The sequence below is a fragment of the Oenanthe melanoleuca genome, unplaced genomic scaffold (assembly GCF_029582105.1).
Source record: "Oenanthe melanoleuca isolate GR-GAL-2019-014 unplaced genomic scaffold, OMel1.0 S001, whole genome shotgun sequence".
NCBI lineage: Eukaryota > Metazoa > Chordata > Aves > Passeriformes > Muscicapidae > Oenanthe > Oenanthe melanoleuca.
In genome coordinates this window covers 9,774,750-9,792,325 of record NW_026612650.1, presented here as the reverse complement: position 1 = coordinate 9,792,325, position 17,576 = coordinate 9,774,750, and the positions used below count along the sequence as shown (strand labels likewise).

At 51.5% G+C, this 17,576-nt stretch overlaps 2 protein-coding genes across 2 annotated transcripts in view; one reads left to right on the top strand and one right to left on the bottom strand.

The window, feature by feature from the left end:
- LOC130266044 (zinc finger protein 418-like) overlaps positions 1 to 17,576 on the bottom strand; it is a gene marked incomplete at its 5' end in the record, with an annotated part of 78,027 nt that overhangs the window by 35,727 nt on the left and 24,724 nt on the right. The window contains 1 exon segment of the mRNA XM_056515369.1: positions 1,555 to 1,568. Within this exon segment, the coding sequence (XP_056371344.1) occupies positions 1,555 to 1,568 (14 nt within the window).
- On the top strand, positions 1,526 to 12,148 carry LOC130266104 (maestro heat-like repeat-containing protein family member 6). The gene is made up of 16 exons (XM_056515424.1): positions 1,526 to 1,621; positions 4,995 to 5,230; positions 6,234 to 6,790; positions 7,118 to 7,182; positions 7,296 to 7,951; positions 8,201 to 8,348; positions 8,553 to 8,734; positions 8,817 to 8,954; positions 9,234 to 9,348; positions 9,520 to 9,657; positions 9,890 to 10,066; positions 10,193 to 10,348; positions 10,506 to 10,607; positions 10,977 to 11,079; positions 11,358 to 11,414; positions 11,709 to 12,148. The coding sequence occupies exons 3-16, from the start codon at positions 6,673 to 6,675 to the stop codon at positions 11,867 to 11,869; spliced, it is 2,316 nt and encodes a 771-aa protein (XP_056371399.1). The 5' UTR covers positions 1,526 to 1,621; positions 4,995 to 5,230; positions 6,234 to 6,672; the 3' UTR covers positions 11,870 to 12,148.

The window sequence follows — 17,576 nt, the reverse complement described above, 5'->3', positions numbered from 1 at the left end:
TATAAATTTATGAAAAATCTAGTAAAACTCACGTGCGATTGAATGATTGTCTCTGCACACAGGGGAGATGTGTGGACAAAATTATTTCCTTCACACATCTTGGCCAGAATCAAATAATGCCTTGACTCTCTATATATCAAGTTAAAACCAGCTTGTCATGGGGAGGGCCGCATCTGAGTCAACCAATGGCTGCTCTGGAAGTGAAGGATCAGTTCAAGGCAGCCAGGAGAGGAGCTTTAGAAATTAAATTAACACTGCTAATGAAAAGCACCCATTTATCATTTGAATTATGGGATCAGATTACAAGCTGTCCTCCAAATAATAACCAACCAGACAAATCCAGCTCCACACCTTCCTGCAAACCCAACCACGCCAAACAAGAAGGTGAGAGTTGTGGAAAATTAAATGAGTCTAGGAGCTGTATGCAAACAAATGATAACTGAAAAGTGGTGAAACAGATAAAAACGGAAGCAAGAAAGTAGATTATATTCCAGTCGAAATGTAGAAAGGATGGGAATGGGACACGTTATAAACGAATGCTGTTCCCCCTCTGATGTGCTGCAGCAACTCTCATCTTTTTCCCATGCACGACACCTTGCTGAGTGCAGCTCATTCAGCAGCTGAGCAAGGGGATGCAGGTGGCAGCCAGGCCTCCTGATCCAGAAACGGCTACAAAAGGTCAGGGAGTGAGGGCACTGAGAATAACCCCAAAAACAAAGAGGACACAGGAAGAACAAAGAGAGTCAACGCGTGAATCTGCTTGGAGATAGGGCCAGGGACTTGTACATGAGAAAGCAATGGGAGAAATCTTCAGTTTCAGAAAATGTTACTAATTGACACGGACTGCTGCTAAGCCAAGAACATGCTCAATTCCTGAACTTTGAAAAGGAGAAACACTTAACACAGCCGTGAAAATCGGATGTTGTACTAAAGGACGGGGGCATATTAAGGAGGAAAAGCAGCAGGCGGATCGGGAAATCTGAACCTTCCAAGTAGCTTTCCTTTTTTTCGGGAAAGGGAGAGGGAGATGCGGCCGGGAAAATGAGGATAAAAAGGAGGCTGCGTTTTAGAGACACCGCATGGCAAATGCCCATAGTCTCTCCCTTTGATCATCAATAAAGCCACTGTTCCAGGACTCCTCTGTCTCCTTTGGGCACACAAAACTCTGGCCACCTGAATTTTCCCGCACAGCCTCGGGGCCTCTCTCAAACATCCCTTGCCTGCCTCGGGCTCCTGCCGGGGCTCCACGTGGGTCGCGGCTCCATCCCAGACTCACGCCCAGCTCCCACCGCCCTCAGCTCCCGCTCACCCCGAGCTCCCGGCGGTTCAGGGCAGCAGCGGTTCCTGAGCCCGATGCCCGGGCCGGGCCCAGCGCGGGAGCCGCTCCTCAGGCGAGGTTTCCGAGAAATGGCGGAGCTCGTGGAAAGGGAGGGGAGTCCGTGCCGTGTACAGAGCCCGCCCCTCGCTGCGATTGGCTGATTCTGCTATCACTTTTGATTCTCGCGCGGTGATTGGGCAGAGCGGGGACAAGCCCGGCCCCGGGGCCAAAGGTGCCATTGTGGCAGCGTCTGTGCGGGCTCGGGAGTGGCGGCAGCAGAGCTCGGAGGCGGCCCCAGCGCAGGTCGGAGCCGCGCTCGGTTCTGCGGGGGCTCGGGGCTCGCTGCGGGCTGAGGGGGCAGCAGGGGGCTCTGGCGGGTTCGCTGTGCCGTGACCGGCCCGTGTTCCCCCTGGGCTGAGGGCGCTGTGGGAGCGGCTGCCCGCGGTCTCCTTCTCGCTGGGGCCTCGGCAGGAGCCGGTGCCGGAGCAGCGACTCACCGCGCTCTGGTCGCTGCCGCTCCCGGGGCCGCACAGGCGCTCCGGTAATGGCGTCTTTGCTGTGGCGCGATCGCCATGGGGGCGCTACCGGGACCGGGCTTATTTCCGCTCTGCCCAATCAGCGCACGAAATCGACGAGTGACGGCAGAATCAGCCAATCGCAGCGAGGGGCGGGCTCTGCACCCGGCACGGAGTCCCCTCCCTCTGATTGTAAGAGCCTGAAATGAGGGATGCGGAACTCCAGGCGGGCTCTTTAAAATGCTGTTTATTATATCCAAATGATGCGGCAATTTATTTATCATTTAAAATGTTGTTTATTGTATCCAAATGATGCAGCAATTCATGGGCCGTGGGTGACAAGAGCCCAGCCCGCAGCCTGACAGCCACATCTGTGGGTTCGTCTGAAAGTTTCCTCTAGTTCTGGTTACAATGCATTAAATAATTTTCATTACAGAGCACCCTAAAACATGACAACCAATCAATCCCTTCACTGTCACCTGTAGCCTATCATACTATTTTCCAATCCCAAAATGTTAGTGTGTTCCACTTTAAGCTACAAGTTGTTTTTCAGTTTTCTTGCAGTGGAAAATCCTGAGAGCTTTTCTCTACTTGAAACATGGTATTTTTGTTTGCCTGTGAAAATTCTTTTCCTTGGTAAAAACATCTTTTGTTTGAGGTGGATTTATCCTTTGCTCGGAGTCATAGAAGCCCCTTCCAACTCACTGCCCTTTGCCTTCTTAGTTACCCAGTAAGACTGGCTCAGCAACTCTTTTCTTCTCCATCAAAATTTGCTCTCATCTCTATTCCTTCTTCAGATTCTACATTCAAAAACCTTTCTGTTAGACACACACGTGTGAGACCTTCCTGTCAACACCTCATCCTTCCTAACACATGGGGCTGTGGCCTGTAGGGGATGAGGCTGTGTCCTATAGGGGATGGAGGTCCTGCCCTATAGAGGATGGGGGTTGTGCCCTATAGGGGATGGGTCTGTGGCCTGTAGGGGATGGGGCTGTGTCCTATAGGGGATGGATGTCCTGCCCTATAGAGGATGGGGGTTGTGCCCTATAGGGGATGGGTCTGTGGCCTATAGGGGATGGGGGCTGTGCCCTATAGGGGATGGGTTCCTGCCCTATAGAGGATGGGGGTTGTGCCCTATAGGGGATGGGTTTGTGGCCTATAGGGGATGGGGTCCTGCCCTATAGGGGATGGGGGCTGTGCCCTATAGGGGATGGGGTCCTGCCCTATAGGGCACAGCCCCTGCAGGAACAAACTGGACTTCTGGACAGCAGATCAGTATGATTTAGCAGAAGCCGATTTATTGTTTATAATTCACCCTAATTATCCATTTCTAGAACCATCACCCATGTGGGGACACACTCTACAACTGGTAATTTTAAGGTATTGATCCACCCATTCAAACCCCCCAGAGTCAGTAGTTGGTGGTCGCATGCATTTTCACCGCCTCCTGTTATCTTGAATCTTCTAATCTTGGTGTTCTGTGTTTTCAACGTCTTCTCTCCTGATTTAGCATAGTTTATCTTCCAGCGGCCTTGGGGGGTTTCAAACAAGTTATCGAAAAACTCCCTGAAACTTTCTCATGCTGTGCACCTGTTATAAACGCTGGTCTAAACTAAGAAATACACAAAACCAGCTAGCATGTGAAAGAAGTGTGTGAACAAACAGCAAAATATGCAGAAAGAACTGAACAGCTGAACATAGCAACTAAATATGGTTTTTGGCTGGTGGACACCACACAAGGCCCAGATTTGTACAGACATGTCCACTGGTGTCTCAACCTTGTTCAGCATTACTACAATTCCCCTTCTTTTTTTGCACCAGCCAAATCGTCTTTGTTATCTCATCTTTATCTTACCTTGTCTTGTCTTATCTTATCCTAGGCTTATATTATCTTATTTTTATACTATCTTATATTTTATAATATTCTTTATATTATCTTAATTTTTCATATCTTATCATATCTTATTCTATCTTATTTTATCAAGCGAATCACTAACTTTATTTATGGAAAAAACAATGTGCTAATAACGAACAAAAATATCCAAACTCCTTGATTATATCTTTCAACCGTCCAGGTATTTCCCATCCTTCTAACCATTCATCCAAACCCCAATAATCCACAGTTAACTTCCTCATATTATCTTGCAGTTGTTTGATCTTCTGGTGAATGGATGCTGAATGGTCAGAAGGATACATACAACACATCCCATCAAAATCCTCACAACCGTGCCCATGTGCTGATAGCAAAAAATCTATAGCAGCTCTATCTGCAGTGGGGTGTGTCTAATACTATTTACATCCGTAAGAATTTGCTTCAAAGCAGTGAAAGTGATATTCAGCTGTTCATTCACTCAACATCTCAGCTTCTCAAGCGTAGTCAATGCCTGAGCAGTTGCAACACCTGGGGAAAGAATTGATGCTATTATTTGTGCCAGAGCACCCCAGAATTTCAAACAATTGTAAAAATTAGGCTCCAAATCCCCAATTTCTCTTTTAGCTCTTTTGCTGTGCCCTGCTCTCCAAAGGGTCTGATTCAACAACTCATGCGTGCCAGGAGCAAACAGTTAACTTTTGGGGGATATTCAGGGAGAATTTGGGGTTTTTTGGGAGTTCTGAGGAGTGTTATAAATGGATATTTGGTATGTTCACGTTTCAACTCTTGGTCATATGCATTTGCCTCTCGCTTGATGGAAGCTGCTGTGGGCCAGGGCCAGCACTGAGCTGGGCTGTGTGGGCCAGGCAACATGGAGAGTCTTGGCTGATCTTGGTGTGTCCCTGGCCTCAGCAAAGGCTTGGAAGATTTGCCTCCCAAGGCATCCTGCTCATTGGCTCTTCCTGTGCGCCTTGGAGAGAACAAGGACGGCATTTCTGGCAGCTGGGCATTAGCAGGCCTTCAAACAGGGGCGTGTTGTGGAGCAAGCCCAGCTGAGACACCCTGCGAGGAGCCAGCCCAGTGCTCCTTGCTCCTCTCTGCTGACACCAGATCGTTTTTCTGGTTTTGGGATGAGCCCAGCTCCGTGAGGGGGTGCTACGTGGACACTAGACAGCTGCCCCTGTCCCGCTGGGTCCCAGCAGTGCCTCGCAGCAGTCCTGCACACACATCAGGATGCTGGCCAAGAGAGGTCCTGGAAGCTGAGGCAGCTGATTTTAAGCTTTTGCAGGTGCCTACAGGTCAAGGCCAACGGTGTTCCCTCAGGATACAGCAGTCCTGAGCATTCCCCCCAGAGCTGCCTGATGCCGCCCATTCCTTGTGGCACCTGTTGCTTTCCTGTGGAATGTCCTACCTCCACCAAGAGTAAAGAGGGAGCTGGAGAAAGAGCTTGCCAGGCCACTCCCGATCCTTTCCCAGCATTCCTGCTCAAGTGCAGCAGCCTGAGCTGAGCGCCAAAGTGCGAATGTAAGAGCCGTGCGCAGGAAGGGTTGGTGGGAAGGATGATCCAGGAACCACAGGCCTGGCAGCCTGAGCTTGCTGCCGGGGAAGGCCTTGGAGCAGATCCTCCTGAGGGCCAACTCACAGCACTTGCAGGGAACCAGGGCATCTGCTGGACGGTGGGAAAGCTCTGTGGAGGGATGGGGACAGCTGGGGGTCCTGGCGGGCTGTTGAGGGCTTCTGTGCGGCTGTTTTAGGGGGGGTTGGTGTTGGTGGGCGTTGTGGGGAAGGAGTTGCCTGGTAGGTGAGAGGTTTAAACTGGAATTTGAGTCAGCTTGAATGCAGGTTTGGCACAGCCTTGCTTATAAAGGGCAGAAGGACTAGCTGTGATTTTTTCTGTTAGTGATCCTGATTCTCCCCCAGGGAAGAAGAGGGGAGAGCTGTACTTTATAAGCCACTGAAATATCTGTAGCAGAAGGAGGATTAGCCATTTTGCAATCTACTCATTTGTTTGGGCTAACTCAGTAACATTGAGTGGACTTCCATTCCTTGTGAGCTTTTATTCCTTCACAGAATTAGGATATTATCATCTCTTCATTGTAAACCATTTGCAAACCAAAGAAAGGCCTTGTTTTTCCTCTGTGTAGTGTTGTTTCAGAAAGTGACTCTCAAGGAATGATGTTAGGCAAATGAGTTGCTGCTTTGAGATGGGAAGCAAACTTCCAAGTCAATCACATTCTCAGGCCATGCAGATGAATTTGGGAAGTTTGCAACGTTTTGGAACTACTTGAGTTGAGCAACTGGGAAGTAAAGCTTTCCTGAATTGAGGATTCTTAAATGCCCTGAGCCTGCAGAGCAGGACAGCATGGTTTGCTTGTGGTTTGAGCCATTCCTAACATTCCTGTTGCGCTGTCTTAGACATTTGGGCCAAGGGATTCCTTCCAACCTGGGCCACATTGGGAGGGCTCAGGGCGTCCCCAGGGCAGGCGGCAGTGTGTGCAAGGGCCCTTTGTGACGTGTGGTGACTTAGGAGCTGGCGGTGACTCGGCCACGCCACAGTGCTCGGAGCCCGCGACGGGACAGGACGCGCCAGAGCAGTGCCGTGAGGAGCCCCCGCACACAGCACACTCGTTTGCGTCTCACCCGGAGCACTTCCGAGGCGTTATTCCTGCAGGTGACCTCGTGGCAAGACCGTGGGACTTGGTGTCCTGTGGCCTTCCCGAGGATTTTCTTTTGCAGGTGCACACGCGGCAGGTGCAGTCGCGGGACTTGGTGACCTGAATCGTTTACGAGGAGTCTCCTGTCCTTGTGGCAGGAGCCCTCAGGACCAGAGTGCAGGACTTGCTGTCCTGCAGCCTTCCTGAGGCTTCTTTGTCGTGGGTGTCTTCAAGGCACAACTGCACGACTTGTTGCCTCTCAGCTTTCCTGAGGCATCTCTCTGCTAGGTGCCCTCGAGGCCAGACTCTGCCATGGCAGGTAGATTTCTCGGCCTGTTCAAGGTGTTCAGAGGGAAAAAAAAGAAAAGCCCTGGAGTTTCCCCAGCACAGCAACCTAAAGAACTGGACCCGTTTCATCCAATGCAAGATGGTGAGTGGCACAGCTGGGCCACAGGGCTGATGGCTGCTGCCAGCTTGGCCCCATCCCATCCCATCCCATCCCATCCCATCCCATCCCATCCCATCCCATCCCATCCCATCCCATCCCATCCCATCCCATCCCATCCCATCCCATCCCATCCCATCCCATCCCACTGTGTCATGGCCAGGGACAGGACAGAAGAGGGGCCGGGCAGACACCCGCAGTGGCCGTGCTCCATCCTCTGGGGCTGTCCCTGCCCAGGCAGTGCAGGGCTGGCCTGTGTTCTCCGGCCTCTCCCGCAGCCCCTCAGCTCTGGCTGCGCTCGCTCTTTGCCAGGTGCAGCCACGGACCAGTCACAGGAGCAGGAACCCACCCGTGGCAGCTTCCGCAGAACACTGAAGGTACCCACAGCCATCCCACCTGGGCTGGGCCTGCTGTCACTGCTCAGCCCAGCACAGTGCTTGGAGCATGCCATGGAACTTGCCTCTCTTCGCTGTCCCTTGTTCTCCTGCAGATGTTCCGAAAGTTCCTACGCATTCGACGTAGAAATTCGAACACCACAGCAACAGAGAGCACAGCCAAGCATGACTCCAGGGTGACTGAGCTGCAGGCAGAGCCTCATGTCAGCCCAGATTCGCCTGAGTGCTCAAACGAATCTGACACAGCAAGGAATGATGACAGGGCAAAGGCTGACACGGCAGTGACTGAGGACGTGGCCATCCCAAACGCAGACACCAGAGAGACTCGGGGCATTGCAAATACTGACACTGCTCCCACTGCCACTCTGAGCCAGGAACTCATCCTGGACTATTTCAAGAACCCTTTTGTTTCATCTCAGCAGCACATAAGCAGCCTGGGGCCAGGGCTCAAGGCCTCACAGGATTGGGTCCCCACTCACGCCATGGTCACTGAGACCCCTCAGTCTTTGAGGCCAGCACATTGTGGCAGGGAGGGAAGCACTTCTTGGGGGAAGCTGGGGAGCTGCTCCATTGGACAGTGCTCCAAGTCTTCCCCACTCCAGGTGCCAGCCATGGTGAAAAGCATTCACCAGAGTCTCGAGTCCCACGTCACTGTGGATGCCAGGCTGCGCACTGTCATTTGGAGGCTGGCTGGAGAACACCCTGCTGACGTGGTGCTGACCCTCCTGCGCTGTGCCCCAACGTGTGACAGGTACGGGGCCCACGTGCCTTGAGAGCTCAGGGCTCACCAGCCTTTAGGGCCCATCGCCCTGTACAGCCTGTCCAATGGGGTCTGCCAGACAGGCGGAGACGTCCAGGACCCTCAGGCCCCTCTGTTTCCTGAGCTCTGTTTCCTTCCCTGCCCCTCAGGGCACTGGGGCTCTGTCACCTGGGCCCCACGGCTGTACAGGGCATGGTACTGTGACTGAGGCCCCCCTGACACAGAGCTCTGATCCCACAGAGCTGCTGCAAGGATGTGGAGAGCCATAGCTTCATCGGGACCCACAGTGGAGAAGGTGCTGCCAGTCCTGCTCTGTGTGATGAAGGGTTGGCCTGTGCACAGCATGTGCACCTCTGATGGGGACAACAAAGACGTTTTTGCCCTGGCTGTGAGTTTCTGGAACTGGCCTCTGCCGCTCCCCAGCCACGTCTCCAGCAGTTCTCCATCCTCTCCATGCCTCAGGCACTGGGCTGAAACCTGGGCTAGGGACAGGCTCAGGAGGCACCAGGCCCACTCCCCCTGCCTCTCCCCTCGGGCCCTGCCCCATGGACACCTCGGCACTGAGCGCTATCTCGGGCTGCTTCTTTTGCAGGCAACTCTGGTCATCTGGCTAATTGTGCCTCAGTGCCACAAGGCAATGATCCTTTATTCCTCCCACCTCTTTGTGGCTCTGCTCTTCCACATTGTCATCACCACACAGGAGATGCCAGAGGAAGTCGATAACTTCTGGAGAGCGTGCCAGGAGCAACACCGCCTTCCCTGCAAGCCCAACAGGTCCCAGTCCTCCTGTCCTTCCCATGCGCTTGCAGCCAGCACCAGTGCTCCCAGTGTGACCTGGACTTTGCTCTGCACACAGGTTTGCAGTGCAGGCCATGAAGGCTCTGCTCTTCTGTCTGCAGTATGAGCCTGAGGTGATGGCCATGGAGCGCAAGCGTGGCTGGGACACGCTGCTCTGTGCTGACACCCAGCACTATGCCGCGGGTCTGCTGGCCAGGTGAGACCCCCCCCCATTTCCCCTCTGCCCCCAACATTTGTGCTCTGTTCCCGGGGTGCCCCACACAGTCCTTGTGGTCATAGGCCACAGGGCCTTGTCTCCAACGGACAGCCAAGCAGACTGGAAAAGGCTGGGAGAGGAGGTGCCCAGAAGGGGCAGCCTCCCAAAGTGAGCACATCCCCTCCAGGGATGCTGGGCAAAGACTGGATCTCTGTGAGTCAGTTCTGAGAGAGGTTTGCCTGCCCACCTCAGTGTCTTGGTGCCTTTTCCCTCTGCCAGGGAGATGCGCCGTGTCTCCCTCTCCTTGTGTTCTGGGATTGCACGCCGCCTGCTTGGGCAGCTCAGCAGGGAAGAGCTACGCTGGGATCTGCCTTTCCTGGCATTCCTTGTGGAGGTGAGCCTGATGGCCAGTGCTGCCTCGCTGAGCTGCCTCTCAGCTCTCTGCCCTCTCCTAGACACAGCTGCCTGGGACAGTGCCCGTGCCCTGTGCTGCTGCCTGGGCCCAGCCCTGAGCGGTTCCGGGCTCCTGCCGGCTGGTCCCCTGTCACTGCCCTGTGCCTTCCAGGTCCTGGACTGCTTGGATTTGACTAAATGTGCTGACAGCATCCTTGAAATCATGTCAAGGCATGTGCAGGGCAAGTGCAGGGACAGGCGTCACCTGGTGCTCAGAGGCCTTGTGGTGCTCAGCAAGGATCCCTCGATGGTGAGAAGGGGGCAGCGGCTGAAGCTGCGCTGGGGAAAGCAGCCCCTTGGGCTGGCTGGGCTTCAGGAGCTGAGGCAGATGCTCCCAGCTCTTCTGCCTCACCTCCCCGAGTTCTTCAGGACAAGCCTTTGTCCTGTGGGCCCTGTGGCAGTTGGGTGGGGTTGTAGTGCCAGGGCAATGGTGGTGGTGCAGCCGTTCATGGCTTCACAGCACAGCCTTGTGTTCCACACAGGCCAGAAAAATGTGTAGCCTGTCTCAAAGCCTTCTGGAGCTGCTGCGTGATGCAGATGGAGAGGTGGTTGGCATGACCCTCCGCGTGTTCACGAATGTGCTCCAGGACAAAGACATCCTGATATCCAGCACCACTGCCCTGAAGCTGGCCGAGGCGCTCCTGGCACTCTTTGACAACGTAAGGCTCTGTGTCCTCAGCCACAGACATTGGCTGCTGCCCAGAAACTTTGTGCCCTGTGGGTTATTTGAGCCATTGTTCAGGAGGCTGGAGTAGTTGGTGCCAAGGTTTTTTCCTTTCCTCCAGGACAACGGACATGTGCAGCTGCTCTCCCTTGACCTCTTCTGCAAGGTGATGGAATTGGTAGTAGATGAGGGGAAAAAGCCTCTGAAGTCAAGTGTGTGCCAAAGCCTACCCCCACTTTTATTCCACTGCCATGATGAAAATCGGCGTGTGGCTGAGGTGAGGACTCGTGGGCTGCTGGTGCATCCCTGGCAGGGGGCTCGGCTGCCTCCCGCTCTGGTGCCTGGCGGCTGCAGCCTCTCCAGGCCTTGGCACAGGGACGCGGGTCCTGTGCCCTGGGCTGCGGTGCCATCTCCACATCTCTGCTGCTCTCCAGGCCTCTCGGGAAACGCTGCATTGTGCGGCCAAATTCCTGAAGAGGAAGAATCTCGTACAACTGGTGAAGACAGAGAAGCTGTGGCAATTCGCCGAGCGCCTGGTAAGGCCGGCCTGGAAGGCGCAGCCTCAGCCGGGAGAAGCCCCCTGAGCGCGGCGCTCACTGTGTGCGGCCGGCAGCTGTGGCCCTGCCCTGCGCTGCACCCAGGGGCCGCACGGGCTCTGCTCCCGGCTCCTGCTGCCCCGAGCCGGGTGCCGATGGAGCCCCGGCCCAGCGGGGCTGCAGGGCGGGGCGGGCCGGCACCGCGGCTCCCCGGGCACAGCCGGCCCTGTGCCCCTGCAGAGCCCGGCGCAGCGGCTGCTGGCCGCGCCTCAGGGCCGTGCGGGCAGGGGAGGCCGGGGCCGGGCGCGGGCAGCGCCGGGCAAAGGGGCAGAGCCCGCCCCGACCCTTCCCTCCCGCCGCTCTCCGCAGGTGGCAGAGGACAGGAGCCGAGCGGCCGAGCACCTGCGCCAGGCGCTGCCGTACCTGGACAGCCCGCAGGAGCCCCTGCGAGAGGCGGCCCTCAGGTTCCTGGGTGAGCCCGGGCTCCCTCCCCTCCCCGCCCCGCCGCAGCTCGGCCCCAGCCCCGGCTGCTGCCCCGGCAGCTTCTGCCGTCCGCGCCCGGCGCCGCGGAGCCCCGCCTGGCCTCGGGGCTGCTGCCGCCCTCCCGCAGCCGTGCCCTGGGGCGGCAGCATGCGGCAAGGGCCGGGCTGAGTCCTGCGGGCCACGAGGGCGAGTGGCCGCAGGGCTGGCAGCGCCGCGGGCAGGGAGCTGTGCCGCTGGGCAGAGCCGTGACAGGCTCTGTGTTCCCAGGGCTCGCCGGACGGAGCTTGAGGGGGCAGAAGGAAGAGCTGCAGGTGATCAGCGAGGGTGAGTGAGGGCAGCGGGCTGTTAGCGGGGCCTGCCGGGGGAGCTGCAATCCCTGGCCCGGCTACGGAGGGCTTCGCTCCCTGTGTGGACAGGGGGTGGCGTGGACGGAGCACAGAGAGATTTCAGGGACGTGGGCGGGGGGGGATTCGTGGCCAGCACCTTGCAGCTGATCCCCTTGGCCCCTCCTCTCCTGTGGCCATGGCAAGAGCTGGCTGGGATGGCCCTGGCAGGAAGGTCTCCCTGGATTCCCACAGATCCGGGCTCTGACCGTGGCTCTGTTCCTCTCTCTTCTAGCTCTTCAATCTCTGAGGAGAGATGACAGCCCTTCCCAGACAAACACAGGAGATCAAGAGATACTCAACGGAAGAGCTGCAGAACCACGCTCATCTGCTGCCTCAGAAGAACCAGCATCTCTTCAAGACTTGCAGATGCCGTGGAAGATGAGGCTACCTTGAGACCAGAAGAGACCAGCTGGAACTCCAGGCACAGCTGATGATTGCCACAGCTGAGCCTGTGGGAAGTTTGTGTGGCTTCAGCCCTCTCCCTGCCTATAGATAGCTCTATCCCTCCAGCCTTCAGACACTGCCCATCCTCTCTTCTTCCCTCCAGTATTCCTCCCTTTTGACTGCTACCTCCCTCCAGTCCCCAGATTGTGCCCATCCCTTTTGTTCCCCTTCAGCTCATCCCTTTGCTTTGCTTTCCATCAATAAAGTTTGGCTTCTTCACTTTGCTGCATCTCTGTGGAGCTCAAGCGGTGCAAATCCAGAGCCCTGGGACACACAGGCCCCTCCTGCCGTTCTGTTCGAAGCCGTGTTCTGTGCAGAGACTCAGAGGAACGAGGGCAGATCAGGCTGGAAAGGTCTCTGTGCTGAAGCTTCACTTCCACAACACTGTGAAGTTTAAGGTCTTGTCACAAGGCTGATGGCTGCTGCCAGCTTGGCCCCATGCCACCCACTGTGGACGTGGCCAGGGACAGGACAGAAGAGGAGCAGGGCAGACACCCCACAGCAGCCGTGCTCCATCCTCTGGGGCATCCCGGGGCTTTCCCTGCCTGGGGAGTGCAGGGCTGGCCTGTGTTCTCGGACAGGAACAGTTGATCTTATCCACAGGAAACAAAATCAGCATCCCCGTTTCCAGATGTCAGGTAGGAGGAGGCGTTTGGCGCACCAAAGGCAGCCGGGCTTCTAGGTGGCGGCAGCTTTGGTCTAGCAGGAGTCTTGTGCCGTATGGAATTTTAGCTGGCAGAAACCCACTCCCGGCCAAGGCCCCTGAATAGGAATGGTGGCTATTTTCCACAGGAAATTAATCTCACCATCCCAGTTTCCAGATGTCACTTAGGAGAAGGCATTTGACAGTCCAATGGCAGCCATGGTCCGAGCATATGGCAGCTTTGGTCTGGGAGAAATCCTGCGCCATATGGACTTTTAGAAGGCAGTAGCCCAGTCCCAGCTACAGGACCCTGGTGGCTCTTTTCCATGTGAAACAAATCTAACCATCCCAGTTTCCTGATGTCAGTTCAGAGGGGCTTTTGGCACACCAAATGCAGCCATGGTCCTAGGAGCTGGCAGCTTTCGTCTGGGAGAAATCCTGCACCCTATGAAATTTTAGCAGGTGGAAGCCCAGTCCCAGTTAGAGGCCCCTGGATATCAACATTGGCTCTTTTCCATGGGAAACAAAACTCAGCATCCCAGTTTCCTGATGTCAGTTGAGAGGAAATATTTGGTGCACCAAAGGCAGCCACTGTCCTAGGAGGTGGCATCTTTACAGGGCACACGCCCACAGATTTTTCTCTCTCGAGGCTTCAGAGAGTGCAACCTCCTTTTATCCTTAACTCCCGGCCACACTTTGCCCTCTTCCCTTCCCCGTTAGCCAAGGTACTCGGAAGATACAGCCTTCCCAACCCGTGTACCCCATATTTCCCCTTGAATCTGGCATTTCTTCCCCAAGTTCAGAAGTTCAGCCTTGTGCAGACTCTTGTCTGGTTCAGGAGCCAAGCTGTCTGGGCCCAGTAACAAACCTGCTGCCCAAAGCTGGTAGAAACTTTGCAACCCATTTCAAAGACCCTAAGAGCCATCCCTTCACCCATGAAATGATTTGTAAAGACGTTAGCACACATCTTTCCTCTCACATTGATGTTTCCTCTGCTGGTAACAGACTTTTAAACCCATCCTTTGGCCTGACCTCTCTGCTGTAGTTCCGTGGACAGAGCCTGTTGTCTCTTCCCCCTTCCATGGGCAGACCAGTGTTCAGCCATCTCCAGGACAGCAGGGCCCCACCCCACGTCACTGTGACCTAGGAAGACAAAAACCATCACTCCAAATGTCCCCCATCCTCCTTCTTCCCAGGCATGTGGCTCTGCCAGTGGGGTTTGCTGGTGGTTGCCACAGGAAAAAGAAGACTACTGTGATACTGTGGGGCTCAATGGAGCCAAACATCCATTGTGTCACTACAGAGCCTCACAGAACCAAGAGTCCAGGGTGACACAACAGGGCCTTGTGGAATCAAGGAGACCAAAGGCCTAAAACAGATCTTGTATGGCTCTGCCTTGGAAAGAGAAACCTCCTTGGCACTCACTTAAGGGGAGTGTCTGTTTGTAATGGGGAAACTCAGGAGTTTTAGATTGCTTCAAAATGAGAAAAGGAAGAAAACCCCTGTTTCCCTGAATGCTGCCAGTTCTCCAACCAAAGCAGATCCCAGGTGAGTGAGGACAGACAGGATGGGGCTGGGCAATGTGGAGCAAGGTTGTCCACACTGGATCAGACCTCAAGGTAGAGCTTCTCTGAGCAGGCCAGACCTCTTGAGGAGAGACCTTGGATCAATACCAATCACAGAACGCTGCAATCAAATCTGCTCTGAAGAGAAACAGTAATAAAAGACACTCTTTAAAATAGGAACACTTATTTCTAAGAAGTTTTTTGAAATATTTCTCCATAACTCTAGAATAAAACCTTCCTAATCAACTGCACTGGACCAGAGGGAAAAGAAAGGCAGAGCCATGGTTTGTCAGGACTTACTTGATCCCAGTGAGCCCCGTGGTGCATTTGGTGCTGAGAACCTCAGGGACTGAGAGGAGATGGCACAAACCTTTCCAGGAGCCCCAGTCAGAAGAAAAACCCAAAGTGGCTCGAGGCATTAATGGGTCCCACTGAGGTCCATGCCCAACACAGGCTCCTCATGGACTCCTTGAAGGTGAGAACTGGAGGCCATGACTGCCCAAAAACCTCTCAGAGACTCAGAAAATGTTATAAATAGATATGCCAGATTTGTCCAATTAATCAAAACAACAAGGTTAAATTTAGCAGCAATTTATTAATAACAGCAATTGTATATAAATGAATACAATCAAAATATATTAGTTACATATATTTAATAAAATAAAAAATCTGGCAGTGAGTAATTTAGTCTAATTGAGGTTTGGTTCAAATAAAGCACAAGCAACACTGACCGGGGCTATGGGTGGGGCCCTTCCTCTCACACCGTACCAAACCAATTAAGCTAAAAATCTCACTTATATACTGTTTACTAATACATATTAATACAGAAGCTTCTGGTAAGCTCCCCCTCATTTCTATTCCTAAAATCTACGTCACTATGTTGTGTTGCACATGCTGCACCAGCGGTCGGGGGTCTCTCTCCTTTTGGGGTCTTGTTTCTGATGAAGGCTCTGGGTCTTCCTCAGTGTTCCCTGACTGGCCTTGCAGGTAGCGCAGGCACACTAAGCTTAGGGTTATATAATTAAATATATGTTCCCACAACAGGCCTTAGTCCAGCGTCCAGTGCCTGGAATGATCCCAATTTGGCCCAATTCAAGGTCAAAAGTTTTATTTCTAGTTGCTGTTCTTAGACCTATATCCTTACTATCCTCACTCCCACTAAACATCTGGAGGATGATTTCATCTGCTTTGTTTAACCATTTCCTTTATCCTTTCTGCTTTATAACAATTAAATACAATTTTTCTATTAATTATAAGGCAACAATTTTGCTAATGTAGTTGCAATTTAACTAGCACAAATCACATTTATAACAATCCCCCATTTTCTCTTTTTATCATATTGATTCAAAAAAAAAAGCTACATCTTGGTATTTTCTATATCTCAAATAACTCTGACTTTTAGATTTCTTTATATCAACTTCTAATTCCAATTCTATGGCAATTTCTTGCATCAAATTTAGAAAAAGGTTTTTATTTGAAGTTGGCAAATCCCAGTTGCCATAGTGCTGGTTTTAATTGTTTACATAGCTCATTTAGTTCCCTTAACTCTTGTCCTCTGAACTTTTCTTTATCCCTTTTTATTTCTTTTTGGTTTTCAATTATTTTCTTATTGGGCCCCTTTTCATTCTCATCTTTTTCAAAACAAAAGAAATTTTCATATCTAAAATAAAACTAATCACTGTTAGTATAAGGAGCTCGCCTCTTTAATCCTAAATTCCTTTTTACTCAATACATAGCATTTATTCCTAAAAAACCTTTTGTGATCGTAACAGGCAGTACTAACATATGGATGTGCCACAAAAACTGATTCCATCTTATCCCTGACTCACATAGAGCGATTGCATTTGTCATAGGGATCGGGAATAGTTTGTTTCTTTATTGCTGGCTCTTGTGCTGCTTGTTTTGGATTCTGTTCCATGCAGTCTTATGGCTTTGGCCAGTTGCCAGGGGTGAGCACAGGAAAATCCTCAGGACCTTTAACCTTCTACCTTTTCCTCAAGGCCCCTTGGGTTGCAGCTAAGGGCCGAGATGTCCATCTTCTCGGTAGCAAAGTTTTTTATCCTGGGATTCATTTGCCACCCTTGGCCTCATAAAGCTTGTATGAGCCATTTTAACTTTTTCTCATCCAAGGATGGCACAAATTATTTGTAGTTTTGCAGCACTGTCCTGTCTTATTTCTTTCCCTAAATTGATCAGTTATACTTTTTTTTCTTAATCCACTAAAGCTCCGGAGATATTCCAACTACAACAAAATTTGTTTTCATATACAGTTCAGTTAACAGTTCAAAAAAAAATCACTAAAAGATCTTTCTAAAGTTAACTGTTGACATACACAACCTAAACAAACTAAACAAATCAATTGTCTCTCTTTTTCTTTAGCCTTAGTTATTTTCTATCATGAATTAAAACAACACGTACCAACAACACAAATGCTTTAAGTCACAGTTAGTACAATCCCAGTGTGTTAACTGTTTTTGGACCCTCTTAATAACAGGTGTTACCAGTCCCTTTTTCTGGAGTTGCAGTTCCTCAAATAAATCAGTTAGTGTTGACTGCCAGAGGCTCCTGAGGAGTTTTTCAATTCACCTGGGCCATTCTCATTGATCAAACAGGCATCTAATTCTTTTTCATCAGCACTGTTCTTCCTCCGGGCTCAACGAGGTTGCCGTCGGCAGATAATTCAAAACGTCTGAATTTCAATCATGCACCTCTCAAAACAATTTTAAATTAATATTTCGAACAGTAATGCTATAGAATAACATTTTTCACCATATATATAAAAAATGCATCCCACTTTGGTCCCAAGGTACAGTGGTTTTATGCCAATTTCATATACACTGTAGCCTTTGGGCACCAAATATCTTCTTTAGCCTTAAAATGAATTCATTACAATTATTAAATATGTTTTTAAACCCAAATGAAAAGGTTTTAATCAATTTTTTAGTTCTTTTTAATTTTATATTTAGGTGTTGAAATAATTTTTCAATCTTTATTTTGTATCAGCCCTTTTACCCATGAAGCATGAGTTCAGGTTTTTTTTTTTTGTTTGTTTTTTTTGTTTTTTTTTTGTTTGTTTGTGGGTTTTTTGTTGTTGTTGTTGTTGTTGTTGTTGTTGTTGTTGTTGTTGTTGTTGTTGTTGTTGTTTTGTTTTTGTTTTTTTTTTCTCCTTCTAACATTTTACCAACAAATACTGTCCTGGTCAGATAGAATGTATTGAAAAATCAAGAGAAGTTGTTTGAGCTGAAATGTCTTTTTCTTTTAATTATTTCAAATTGTTTGCAGTGGTTATCATATACCCCTGTTTAAGCTGTAGCCTAAGCCACAGAAAATGCTTTTACCTACTGAGTTATGGTATACTAGAACTAGCAGATATTTTCTCCTGCCTATTCTGGGTAACTTGGTAAAATGAACTTGGATTTTTTTCTTTTTCGAACGGCCTATAGGCTGT